Source organism: Arachis ipaensis, chromosome B6, assembly GCF_059453495.1.
Source record: "Arachis ipaensis isolate K30076 ecotype BB chromosome B6, ASM5945349v1, whole genome shotgun sequence".
NCBI classification, from domain to species: Eukaryota; Viridiplantae; Streptophyta; class Magnoliopsida; order Fabales; family Fabaceae; genus Arachis; species Arachis ipaensis.
Window position 1 is genome coordinate 149857655 of NC_142441.1, and position 13600 is coordinate 149871254.

The 13600-nt window shown below is 30.6% G+C and overlaps 1 protein-coding gene and 1 long non-coding RNA gene across 9 annotated transcripts; one reads left to right on the forward strand and one right to left on the reverse strand.

Annotated features, from left to right (window-relative positions):
- Positions 1 to 3306: 3306 nt before the first annotated feature.
- LOC107605569 (putative pectin methylesterase CGR2) lies at positions 3307 to 7149 on the reverse strand. Its single transcript, XM_088491495.1, has 7 exons — positions 7028 to 7149; positions 6683 to 6913; positions 6249 to 6288; positions 6097 to 6138; positions 4729 to 5103; positions 4280 to 4335; positions 3307 to 3791 (listed from the first exon to the last, which is right to left on the reverse strand). The coding sequence occupies exons 2-7, from the start codon at positions 6794 to 6796 to the stop codon at positions 3639 to 3641; spliced, it is 780 nt and encodes a 259-aa protein (XP_088347621.1). The 5' UTR covers positions 6797 to 6913; positions 7028 to 7149; the 3' UTR covers positions 3307 to 3638.
- Positions 7150 to 8499: 1350 nt separating this feature from the next.
- On the forward strand, positions 8500 to 12956 carry LOC148563125 (uncharacterized). 8 transcript variants are annotated; one of them, XR_015885758.1, is made up of 7 exons: positions 8500 to 8879; positions 8966 to 9324; positions 9423 to 9533; positions 10294 to 10698; positions 10828 to 10953; positions 11089 to 12027; positions 12730 to 12956. It is a non-coding gene; the product is annotated as an uncharacterized LOC148563125 (long non-coding RNA). The 8 variants fall into 8 exon arrangements; XR_015885755.1 differs by having other exon boundaries at positions 12735 to 12956; XR_015885753.1 differs by having other exon boundaries at positions 11089 to 11320; positions 11881 to 12956.
- Positions 12957 to 13600: the final 644 nt, after the last annotated feature.

The following is a 13600-nucleotide window of genomic DNA, read 5'->3' on the forward strand; positions in this document are numbered from 1 at the left end:
CAAGGTGTTCCAATCGAAAAAGCTCTTAGGAGATAAAACGGTTTACAAGTTGTCTGATTAATGTTCTTATCCTTTTCATTTCAATTTACATTCAAGTTTCTTTTACTATACAAGTTCTTACTTAAATCAAATATATAATCATCTTATTTCCTGTAAAATAAATACAACATTAATGCTTTTTGAAGTCTGTAAAGATTAAAGCATTGTTCAAATAAAATCGTAGTGTTATCATAATTTTCTCTTTTGGCATGTTTATTATTTTATTGGCGTGTTTTCATTTCATTCATTTGATGCACTTATTTGGCCGAAGTGGAATCAGGAGGGAGCTTAGTTGAGAGAATAGGGACGATGGTCTTTCTAAATTCTTTATAAAAAAATTAGTAGTAGTATTTTTTTAAAAAATAAAAAATAGTTTAATTGGTTTAAATATTTTATTATAATTTAAAATATTTAGGTTTAATTTTTATTTTTTTGTTTTTATTGCACAATAATTTTTAATTTTAAACATTAATAACATGTTAGATTTGGACTGAATTGGGTAGGTTTTTGTTGGCTTTCACAACACATCAAAATTAAAAGATAAAATTAAATCAAATAAAAAAGTTATCTAACAAAAAAAAGATAAGAATAAAAAAAGATCATCTAACAAAATAAAAGATAAAAATCATCATTATAAAAAAAAATCATCTAACAATCAAATCAAATAAAAAAAGTTATCTAACAAAAAAAAGATAAAAATAAAAAAAAATTATATAACAAAATAAAAGATAAAAATCATCATTATAAAAACACGCTGCTTTACTAACAGTTTCTTTATTGCTCTCTATTCAACAAGCAATACTCTCTCTATATTTAAATTCAAATATAAAAAATTAGATATTTTTTATTTATTTGATTTAATATTATTTATATTTTACTGTTTATTTAATTTAATTTTTTATATAATAAAAAATATTAGAATATTCAATAAGTATCGATATTATTATATTTATATAAATTGATAAAAAAATTCAATAAATATTATAAATTTAATATTTATCCTTCTAATTTCTTTTTTACATATTTTACCGGATATATATTCAAATTTTTATATAAAATAATGATAAAAAATTAAAAAAGTGATGCATTTTTTAAGAGAAAGGCTAATATTTAAGAAGAAGAATATATAACTTCTACAATATCAACACCTGTAGATAGTTCTTCTACTTTACTGAATCACAAAAAAAGTGAGATACAACCTTTAAAGGTTCAAAGAGTTGCATATGATGAGTTTAACCTTAATTCTTTGGAATAAGACCCTGAAAACGGCTTCAAATTTTGCAATATCACCCAACCCAGAGAGATGAGGTTATACGAGCTCATTTGAGTTTATAAAAAATTACTGTTGATAGATCAACTTATTCTCAGCGTGGTGATGTAGATAGTGCTTACAATACCTGACCTCATTTGAGTTTGTATTGATCTTGCATTTGATGAAAGATATTATGGCCTTATGGGAATAACTGATATCCTTTGTCAAGCTTTACAAAAGCAGTCTCAAGACATAATGATGTGCAACTAGTTTATTTTATAAAAACACTTATCCAAAGCATGAGAGATGACATAAGGGAGGAATTATTAAAAAATATGAAATCATTTTGTGAGCAAGATTGATATTCTAATTCCTAATTTACTGCTTCTTATGTTGAAAGACAAGGACGTTTGCGTCACCAAAAAGATCATATTACAGTTGAGCATTATTTTAGAGTTAAGATATTTGTAGTCACAATTGATAAGCAATTACAAGAATTAAATAGCAGATTTAATGATCAAGCAATGGATCCACTAAGATTTTTACTCTTGTTGACAGCTACTATCTCGAAGACTTTACTGAACAAGAGAAGATTAATTTGCTTTTTCAACTTCAGCATTTTATTATTGATGCTCGTCAGCATCCAGAAATGAAGAATTTGTCAACTATTCATGAATTGTGTAGATGTTTAGCAAAAACAAAAAAGTCAAAAGTGTATTACTTGATTGATAGATTGATTCGTCTGGTATTAACTCTTCCAGTTTCTACCACTACTACAGAACGATCAATTTCAGCAATGAAAATAATGAAAACAAGATTAAGAAACAAGATGAAGGATGACTTTCCTACGGATAGTTTGGTTATTTACATTGAAAAAAAAATTACTAAAGTTTAATTCTGATTTAATTATTAAAGATTTCAAGTCACTAAAGACTCAAAGAGTATCATTATAAGCTATTTTATAATTTTTATCTATAGAATTATTTATTTATTATCTTATATTATTAGTAACAAATTTAAAAAATAATTGTATTTATAAATTTTATTTTAATATAAATATTATTATTAATTTTTATGTTAAAAATTTTTTCTCTCAAGTTCCGCCCCCGAGTGGAATGATTCTGCACTTACATATTACGATAAAACAAATTACGTATTATTCCATCGCAGGATTAACATTCTACCAAATTGGGTTTGAGATGGTATCTTCATTTCATTTTTATATTCATCAAGCTTAATTTTTTTTATATTTTTTATTTTTATTTACGAATGGAGACCAAACGGCCAAACCATCATTTCTCTTCCCGAACGAAATGTCAAATGTGCTCCCTTTGTCCCTTAGGCCTTAGTATATTAATAGGAAATTAATAATACACATAAACTCCCTTAATGACATACTCATGTTCAAAATAACAACAATAAATTATTCAAGTTAAAAGTTCATGCACTGCTCATGTGACCAGCCATAAATAAATGTATAAATTTTTATATAATTATGTATACAAAATAAACCATTTTGCTTTTACATATCCATATACGTTCTTAGTGGGCATATATAAGAATTTGAATTGTTAGTCTTCTCATCAAAAGAATAAAGGAACTAGAATCTTTAAAGTGGAACTTCCAAATCTAATGTGAATGTGTATATAGCACATCAACTGAAAGGCTACTCTCGGTTTATTCAAGTATATTTGAAAATTATTATTTAAAAAAGTGGAAAATTTAGAGAACTACATAGAGAGTCAATTAATATTGTACGTGTCCTAATATCATAATATATAGTTATAAATATAAAGTACCATTAATCATGAATTCAAGCCCATGATAGCGCTACTTAATCTTTTTTTTTCCCCTTTAAAAAAGAAAAATGAAGAGAACTATCTCTTCAAATGAATTCCCAATCTAATCTATTGCACCAACCTGTGTGTAATCTACACTGAAGTGAGATGCTAAAAGCCACAAATACCAAGATCTGATTATTCAACATTTTATAAACAGCAATGGTGCAGAGAAGGTAAACTGAAGAAAATCCTTTCTTTTGCTAGATTATTCAGACAAATATAATGAGATTTAATTTATATCTCAAGGGGGAAAAAAAGAAACTTATAACTTTAAATACAAAAATCAACGCCACTTTCCTTACAGCTCACCTAATTCAACTGATAACTTAGCTAAATGCCATTTTAAAGAATAAAGCTATTACAGGAAACAAACATAAGTGGTACACCATCATCTATGGTTCAAAGAATTAAATTACCTTTATAGAAGTAGTGTGTTTCCGACGAAAAATGAAGCGAGATGCAGCTATCAGGAGCTGCAATGCTACAAATGTAATCATATCCAGGAATCAAGGGAGGGACTTTAGGTGGAATATCTGGCATTTTGGTTCATATGAGCCCTTTGTTGAAGCTTGTTCAAACTTCTTAGAAGCAGATTCATTCTCTTCTAAGTTAATCTGAGCGAAAAACTTGGTCCACCAGGATGAGCTTCTCATCTTGGCCTACAAGAAAGAGATATTTTGTTACACTTAATTTATGAATATTCAATACTAAAGAAAATGACATGAGGCAAAAAATCTGTTACTAGGTCACAAATTCATATTTATATGAATACCCTTATCTGGCTTTTAAAACCCAAACAAAAATGCACAACATATTTCAGTTAAAAATAAAGCCTTTGCTTAAAATTAACTACTCTTGCAAATTTTCACCTTATCTTTTAAATTAACATCTTTTTAAAAATAAATAGGCATACTTTAACTTTAAAAATATTAAAAAGTATACATCACTAGTCACAAAGTGCCTATTAATTTTTAATAAATAAGATGTAGATGAAGCTGATAATATCCCTTGCTTCATAAAGACCGAGGGTCTATTATTAAGGACCTTCTAATTCATACAAGCTCAGTAATTGACATTGAAGAAATGGTTAGAAAAGGGAAAATAAAAATATATGATTGTTATTACTCTTCATGTAAAATCCACTTACCGCTCTTCCAAACTTAGAAACATCTGCAACCTTGGCCTTTTGTTGAGTCGGAAAGCCTACATCAAGAGAATACTAGATCAAGAATCCAGTCAACAACGAATCATCACTCTTAGCAACTGTTTAGAATTTACCATCAAAGAGATTATATATGATATGCTTTAAGTCATAATGGAAACAGATTTTTAAGTGTATAGTTCACATGAAAAACACTTCTGCTCTTAAAAACCAATACCGCTCTTGATCTTAGGCAAGCTCAGCAATATGAATCAATTGATACTATTGAGCAACATCAAAAACTGAACAAGAATTCTGGAAATGCATGCCCTACCTTCACTTCCCAATGTCAGGTTATAACTATAAATCTTCTCTATTTAGTGCAGGTTTTAAAGGGTTATTACATTGATGGAAGGAATCATCAATAACTCAAAGATTCTATAATATGCTCTTACCAGTAAATATCGCTATACCATCTGCTGATACCCTTGCCAAATCAGGAAGTGTTTTATTGAGGTATCTGGGAGATAAGTAATCCAGAGCATCTGAAACGACTACAAGTGAGAAAGATTTTGGCCTGTATGGAAGAGGAAACTTGATATCTGCCACACGCACACTGCCTCTACGGATAAGTGCTTTGCAATTACTATCGGCATCCTCTATATCGTACGGTTCAATTCCCCAAGCTTCAGTTTCCTCCTGCCTTAACAATTTGGAGACCACAAAACAACTATCAGGTCCAACATGCAAAACTTTATGCATGCTATCTCCATATGCTTTCTGTAAAATAGGAATGGCTTGTTGGACCTCTCCACTGCACAAATAATCACCTGCATTTGGAATTTATGAATATTATTTTGACATTACATAGATGGCAAGCTAATTACCGATAGATAAAGCTGGTCAATTGTGCCAATTCAAATGAACAAAATATTGATGATATGGAACACTACATAGTCGTTGCTTTTACAGGCATTAGGATGAAGGAAAAGGAAGGAAGGAAAAGGTTGTTTGGATGTCTATAAATGAAGGACGAACATGTGATATCCAACCCGTACCATCATTAAATAAAATATACAAAATTCAAAGGTCCTCCATGTATGAGGATTTTGTCAAACTATGGGAAGGAAAGTTGCAATAATCTGTCACTCATTTTCCTTCCTTTTCCCCTTGGATTGTTCCCTCTCCCTTGCCACAAAACGTCCAAACTTACAAGATGCAATGCTATATTTATTGTTCAATTCAAAACAATGTGCACGAGCTATTTATAAAGTGAAGGATGGCAGAAAATGAAATCCATCTAGAGAACAATGTAACCAAGACCCAAAGTGAGATAAGCATCTTAAGTTCTAACACGGCACCTTAGTATAGATTATGATTTATTGAAGTACCATAATTCACAGTAACAACCAACCCCAAACTACAGAGTGTTCAATAACCCTTCTTCATATAACTCGATGAAGTACTGGAGGCCAAAAATTGCACATAATGCAGCAAGCCGATGTTCAACTTCAGATTATCATCAAGGAGAAAGTAATCACAGGCAATTAATCTTTCATCGCTAATTAAGACTTCTTAAGAGTTGGAAATCCATCAAGGGAGTTACAAAACTTCCCCACTAGCATGACATTATGGGGTTCCTTAACTAGGAAGTAGCTTTCCATGTAAACCATGACTCATAATCAATACAAAAGTAAAGTAAAATGCAGCGGAATAATGAAATCAAAGCAAGTTAAAAACCACAATACTATATTAAATGGTAAATAACTTGAAAGTGAACAAATCATAACCAAGAGGACAAGGAAATTAAAATTGAAAATTACCTTCAATCCTGCTAACAGAATCTAAGTGACCACCAGATCCACCTATAATATATTCATAACCAAAAATTAATAAGCTCTGTTGCTTGTAATATACAGAAAACAAAAAGTTCATCACAGCAACAAAATGAGAACAATAACAGATAAAAACAAACCTGATCCCTTATGCATATAGACAATGAAAAACAGACCACCCTATAAAAAATAGCAAAAAATCAAAGCCAGAATCAGAACCTCACCAAACACACAGAGTACTGAAAATCTAAACTGAACACAAAGAAAATCTATCAAAGGCATCTCTGCAAATATATTATATCTTATAATTATAATATTGTAATCTATATATCCAAATCTATCAGATGCAATCCTAATCAAGCATTGTCGGCATCAAAAGTAATTTAGCTACTTTAAGATTCAAACCGCATTTAGCTACTTTAATTTGTGGTGCACTATACTCTATCACTATACCAAATCTTAGCTGGTTTAGATAAACTCTCTATCAAAGTAAGCCGAAAATGTATAAATCCAACAATTGCAATGTGAAACTTGAAAAAGAAGAAGAATGAATGAATGAAAGAAAGAAAGTCACCAAGACTACGAGGCCAATAGGCAAAATTGACGAGGACCTCGATTTCGAACTTGAGAACAATCCACCGCCACTGTCTCCGAACCTTCTCGAAGGATTCACCGGCCTCCGAGACATCTCTTCCCGATTCAGTTACTCGCCACCACCACCACAACAACAATAATAACAATAATTTATTATTCTTCTTAGCCTTATTATTATTATTGTTGTTACTATATACTAGTATTAATCAATCTGAAAAAAAAAAGGAACAAGATTATAACATCAGCATTGAAAACAAGGCAACTAAAATCAAAGGAATGAAACAACGTGTTAGATGCGGTAGGAATCGAAGAAATGGATCCGTACAATGGGAATTGGGATTGAAGAGTGCATAATTGTGAGAACGATGGAAGAGTTAGATCTGAATTATGCGCGTCTTGTTCTGTTCTGTTCTGTTGCTTGTTGAATTGCACAGACATGTTAAAGTGCATTACACGTAATAAAGTTATAAAAAATTATATTATAATTTATAAAAATATTGTTAAAACAAATAAAAGCAATATTAGTTTCTTTAATAGCAAAAATATTTTACAAATCATAAAGAATAAAAGCTATTTACAAATTAAATTTACACTCTAAAACTTAAAGTATTAACTCTGCCTCTTAATTATATAATCCTAATTTATTAATAAAAGAGTAACTTTATAATAATTAAAATATAAATTAGAAAATAGTTTTTAAAGTAAATAAAAAGAAATATTTCAACGAAAAAATAAATTTACAAACTAAATCTATAATCTAAAAAAAATGCAACTTGTACGACAAAATTCAGTCTTTATCAGTCTTTAATATTATTTAATTATTTTTTAATTAAAACATATTTCTATCTTTTAGATATATATTTATAATTAAGATTAATTTAAATTTTAAAAACTAAAATTTTTCTAACTTTGATCTTTTTAATGGGATTAATAATTTATATTATAACAAAATTATAATAATAAATTAATATACAAAAATTACACTTACAAATTTTAACGGAATAAAAAAATAAATTTTTTATACAAAATCAAAAATAAAAATTTAATAAAAAAATATAATTATATATTTAAAATATTTGAATACTAAAAAAACTACCAACAAGGAAATAAAGGGTAGAATCGATAAAAAAAAATAAATTCAATAACTATCACTATGTTGGCGTTTAGAGAAAAAAAATTCAAACAAAAAGAGGAAGCATTCAATGCATTCAAACTTGTTTCTCTTCTTTCTAATGCTAAACTAAACACATCCTAATTTATCTAAATATTTTTATATAATTAAATAATTATATATACATTTATTTTTCTTCTCAAAATAATTATTTTTTATTTTATTTATATATATATTTAAAGCAAAAAACTCATCAACCATTTTTGGCGTTTCTCCTTCCTAATTTTATACTCCTAACTGTATATTCGTCGAAACATCTCCAACCACTCCAATCTTACTAGAACTCTATCAATCCGATTACAAAATCGCTAACGAAAGTCAGTTGCATATTAATTATTATTTTTATTTTAAAATTAATTAATTTGCACCTCAGTCAAAAATAATTAATTTAAAAAATGTTCATATAAAAAATATTAAATTAAATATATATATATATATATATATATGAATTAGATAGGATATTATATAAAATACAATATATACTATAAAAAAACATAAATGATACCCTTATTTTAACTTCTAATTGGTAATTTGACTAATTTCTAAACACTAGCTAAGCTCTCCCTGTACTCAAAGGCTCTAGACCAACCCCAAACCGATGGGAATATTCTATACCATCTGTCCATTGGTACGTCCCACACACAGTAATAGGTTCTATCCTTTAACCGCAGAACAACAACTTTATCGGGTAGGTGTATCAACAAACTCATGTCATCCTCATTATCTTCAATGAGATGTATTATACTGTAAAGGCGTCCGTACCTTACAGAGGATAAGTCGCCGCTTCTATAAGTATAAGGGCTTTCAATTCTATCAAGAGCAGTTTGATAAATTAAAGGTCGAAGATCAATGCTGTGCATGTGAACCCACCTTGGTGAAGAATAATCTTCCTTCAACCGAAAGACGCATACAGAAAACTCACTAGATTCAAATCCAGTCAAATTCATGTAACCGCATGCAGGCGCAAGAACGTATCCATAATGACAAGGTTGCGGCGGCAACGGAGGTATGTCATCCTTCATGCACTCTTCCTTCAGATCAAAACGCAGTGTCGTTTTGCTTCCGATCCAATAAATTGAGTCCTTGAAATAGGTCGCCCTATGGAAATCAACGGAGAAGGTAGGCGGGAAGGAACACCCGCGCTTCCACACACCGGATTTCGAAGAGTAAATCATGGTTTCGAAGCATTCATTCTTTGAATTCACACCATCAAAAATGCAGATAACCTTATAACCGAGAAAATGCATGGGATCAAAAGCTAGAGAGTAATGCAAATTTAATGAATCAAACCATGGAAAGCAAGAGGGCAAGGTTTTCTTGTCTTCGGTGGTAGGGTTATAGATAAACACGGCGTCTTTCGATTCAAGCAGCATCAAGCCGTTGCAAGATTGTGTTATCAGTGAAGAACGTAGATCGGGGTTTTTGGAGAAGAATGATGAAAAAGATGAGCGGTAGGTTTTCTTGTCTAAGTAGAAAAATTTCACTTCTTGATACAATTCAGTATCAGGGGCGAGATCTAAGAACAAACCGGAAACTCTTTGTTTTACAGTGGCATGGCAGCGGCTGAAGAAAGGATTGGAGATGAGAGAGAGCCACCGCTTGGAGACACATTTGAAGGTTATGATATCTCTGAGAGGCACACGAATAAGGATTTGAGTGAGTAAGTAATCGTTTCTTTCAATTGTTTTCGCTAATGAAGAGATTAATTTTTTGTTGTCACTCATGGTTGTTCTTCACTTTGCTTTCAATCTTTTACGAGTGTGTTACTGTTGATATATATCTCTCTTTCAATTAGGATAGGGAGCGAAGCAAGATAACTTTTGAATTTGAGAAAAGATAGGAAAGAACCTTTTTTTTTAACAACCTAGAGTAAAAAAGGAAAATTTATTTTAATTTTAAAATTAAATTTTGAATTAATGAAATATTTTTTAGGGTATAATTAGAATCAATTTAGATCCATTATTATTATTTATATGGTTTTGCTAGATAATAAAAAATTTGTACAATTTGTAGGTTACAAAGGATTAAAAAAAAAATCACCCCAAATCAAGTTAAAAAAAAAAATTCTTTTAACTCTATTATTGGAAATTTTAACTATCCCTCTCCCCTTTTAAGGTGTTTTCTTTGGTACGATGATAAATTCATACGTATCGATACGTTTAAAATATAAACAAATAACAAGCCATGTGGAATTTATTTTCCTCGTCAGTATCATATTTCCCACGTTCAAAGTTTGAGTTTTCTATCTTAGATTGATATTGAGATTCATTGGATATATCCAGTGTTGGATTCTTTCTATCTTAATTAGAGCATGTTGAAGGGTAATTTTATTCTTCATTTCATTGTCTTATTTGCAATGTCTAGTTTAAGCTTCAAGATTATTATAAGCAGACATTAATATTGCTTTTTAGTTGTGGCAGAGAACGATTAGTGATTGATGGAGTCAAACTGCTAAGGTCTGTTTTCTCATTGATCAGATGAGTAATTGATCCTTATTCTATTGGAATATTTCTGCTTCTTTGTGCATGAATTTTTCATGCATTGTTTCTAATAAGTAGTCTCATTGAATCTCGGAACATTCTAATTCTAAGAGGATTACTCAAACCTGTATTCTGTTGGTTTTTGGATGTGTTATTTCTTATTAATCCTGGATTAATTCCATCTGTTGCAAAACAATATATTCAAGAAGTTATCAAAGCAGATGGACTGGCTGCTGGAAAAGGAGTTACTGTTGCCATGTCACTGGAAGAGGCATATGAAGCTGTAGATTCAATGCTGGTTGTAGGGTCATTGTTGAGGAGTATCTAGAGGATCGAGAGTGCCAGGTCAGTTAAAGTCATGAGATGCTTGTTTGATGATCATAGATATTCACATAATGCTATGTTTATGTTACTAATATTGAGGCTGTGTTGTTAATTGATGTATTTCATTTTCCCTTTGGGAATTTTAAACAGGTTCTCATGGTTCGGTTGGAGTCTGATCTGGTACAAGTCCTGCTTGCGGCTTGAAAAGTATCTCTGAACTGGTCACCCGGGTCGGCCATGGTTCTGTTTTTTCTCTTTTGAGCAGACCTATAGAAAGTATACTGATTCACATTGATATGCATTTTAATATTTTGTGTACAATACTTAATAGGCCTTTAGCCAATCCTGTGTAGTAGAGTGGTATTGATATGGATTTTAATATCCCCCCCTCTTTTGTAACAAAATTTTCAGGCTCTGAAATTGATGTTACTTATATCATTGGAACTATCTGGGATCCGAGATCTTTTGAAGCAATCACTGGTAAATCCTGCTGGGAAGGATCTATATGTTTCTTTGTATGCCTCTTGGTGCCATTCTCCAATGGCAATTATAAGTCTTTGCTTATTATCTCAGATAGGTATCTGTAACTTGGTAAATTTCTTGGGTTTTTGGAATCAAGATGAAGATTCGGGCTTTGGCTGAGGTATTCTTTAGTATTTGTTGAAAACCATGAGGGCTAGAGGCCATATTTTATTCAGGAAAAGGTCTCTTTATCATTTGCTGCGATATATAATAATTAAATAATATTTGATAACGAATTAGATACTCAATGACAATGTGATGCATGTGTGTGTGGGTGTGGAGTACGCGTTTTGTTTGGTTTGATCTCGTAATATCAAAGAATCATATGTTGCTACCTCAGGTTGCAACATTGTACAACACTTACACATGCATTTCACCAATATTGTTCCATGTATTAAGAACTCATTATGATGTAAGCTTAAGTATTGGCAAGTTTTTTACAATTAAATGTTCATTTCTTGAGAAAATAGAGAGAAAAGTTTTGTAATTGATGTGGATCTCCCCTGTTTTCTTCCTTTGAGAAAATAGAGTTCTTTTATGAGAGTGAAACAATGTTTCAGTACGAAACTGTTTGACCCTTATAAACTGTTTCATGTTATATGAAAATGTGAGCAGGTCTAGTAATCTTAAATCATATTCTAACTCTCTATTATCATAACTTAATTTTATTTATCCTTTCAGAAACCCAAAACTCAAGGCAATTCCCAACTTGCTTAATGATCTCCAGATTACCAAGTTCAGAGTCAGTCTTCTCTTAATCCAATCGCTTGGAGACACATTTGAAGGTTATGATATCTCTGAGAGGCACACGAATAAGGATTTGAGTGAGTAAGTAATCGTTTCCTTCAATTGTTTCCGCTAAAGAAGAGATTAACTCTTTGTTGTCACTCATGATTGTTCTTCACTTCATTTTCAATATTTCACGAGTGTGTTACTGTTTATATATATCTCACTTTCAATTAGGATAGGGAGCTGAGCAAACTAACTTTTGAATTTGAGAAAAGATAGAAACGTTTTTTTTTTTTTCAACAACGTAAAGTAAAAAAAGGAAAATTCATTTTAATTTTAAAAATTAAATTTTGAATTAATGAGATATTGTTAGGATATAATTAGAATCAATTTAAATCATCCCTGGTTGCATTTATCTAGCTGTAGAAATCTGCGAATTGAATTACTTTTGCATTGTTTGTTTATTCTATGAATTGAATCTGCGAGACCATCCCTGTTTGCACTACATTTTGTAGAATTCCAAAAATACTACGTTTTGTAGTTACATAGATTTGTGGATTGGAAATTTGTTCTTATTAGGCTAGAAAATTGTTCATTTAGGTGTATATACTCCTAAACAGTAATGAAGTGGCCTTCTCTGTCTGTTTTGGTTCATGGAAGGGAACACTTTTTTTTTTTTAATTTAAAGAAAAAGAAAAAAGAAGTAGTTCGAGTATCCTAACTCCTTGCATTAGCCTGATCTGCTTTTTCTCGTATTTGTGACTTGAGTATGTCTTTGTCTTTGTGCCTCTAACTTTGGAGATTAGAACCACTTCAGAAGAAGTTCCACCATTCAGATCACTGTGGTAGTTCTATTTACTCAAAGAGCCTAATTGATCCTGGCTTGGCTACTTATTTGACTTGGTTTAGTAGAATGGCAAATGAGAATGAAGTGCTTATTCTCTTTGGTGACATGCCACACACAGATGTGTATTTGTTCAATCTTTTGTCGTATTTACGAGAAGGTGTTAATCTTATTTGTTATTATGTAGAAGTTTAAAATTAAATTGATATTATACGTTTCTTTTGTTTATCTATATAAATAATGGATTTTTTATTTACTATTCTATCTTTCTTTTTAAATATTATATTCATGTACGAATAGTATAACTTAGCTGTGATGATCTTAACATATTAAAACTGTTCAGTTAGCCACAGTTAAACGAAGGCTACAATTCATTTAAGTATATTGATAACGAACTAAATTAAAAAAGTACTATATTCACTTATTAAGGAACCTAGACACAGTTTCTCTCTTGTCCCAAGCTGTGTATGCTTCAACTTTAACCCTTTTACAGATGAAAAGCAAAGTATTCCCTTTGCTGAATGTTCAGCAACATAAAATTTGAGTTGCTGGTAATTTAAAATGATTGGATCATTTATGTCCATCAGAATGCTCCCATAGCATCTAAGATGTAATTGTAAATATGGCCTTTATGCTCTCTTCTGCTCTACATTTTAAGGGCTGCAAAAGGTTCTTCAAAGGTTTGGCAGCTTTGACAGCTTGATTATTCATTACCAATAATGCATCCTGATTTCTTCATCTACTAGACTTCTGATCTTCAACCCGCTTGTATATCTCATTAGCTCGATCCTTTAAATAAAAAACCAAATGCAACATAAGAGGATTAAA

Bases quoted from the DNA above. Each gene is read 5' to 3' on its own strand.
- LOC107605569 (XM_088491495.1), bottom strand. From the start codon at position 6,796: ATGTCTCGGAGGCCGGTGAATCCTTCGAGAAGGTTCGGAGACAGTGGC. The intron at 6,139-6,248 runs GTTTGTTTTTAT...AATATATTATAG, and splicing joins CTATATGCATAAGGGATCAG to GTGGATCTGGTGGTCACTTA. The intron at 3,792-4,279 runs GTAAGTGGATTT...TCTTTCTTGTAG, and splicing joins TTTCTAAGTTTGGAAGAGCG to GCCAAGATGAGAAGCTCATC.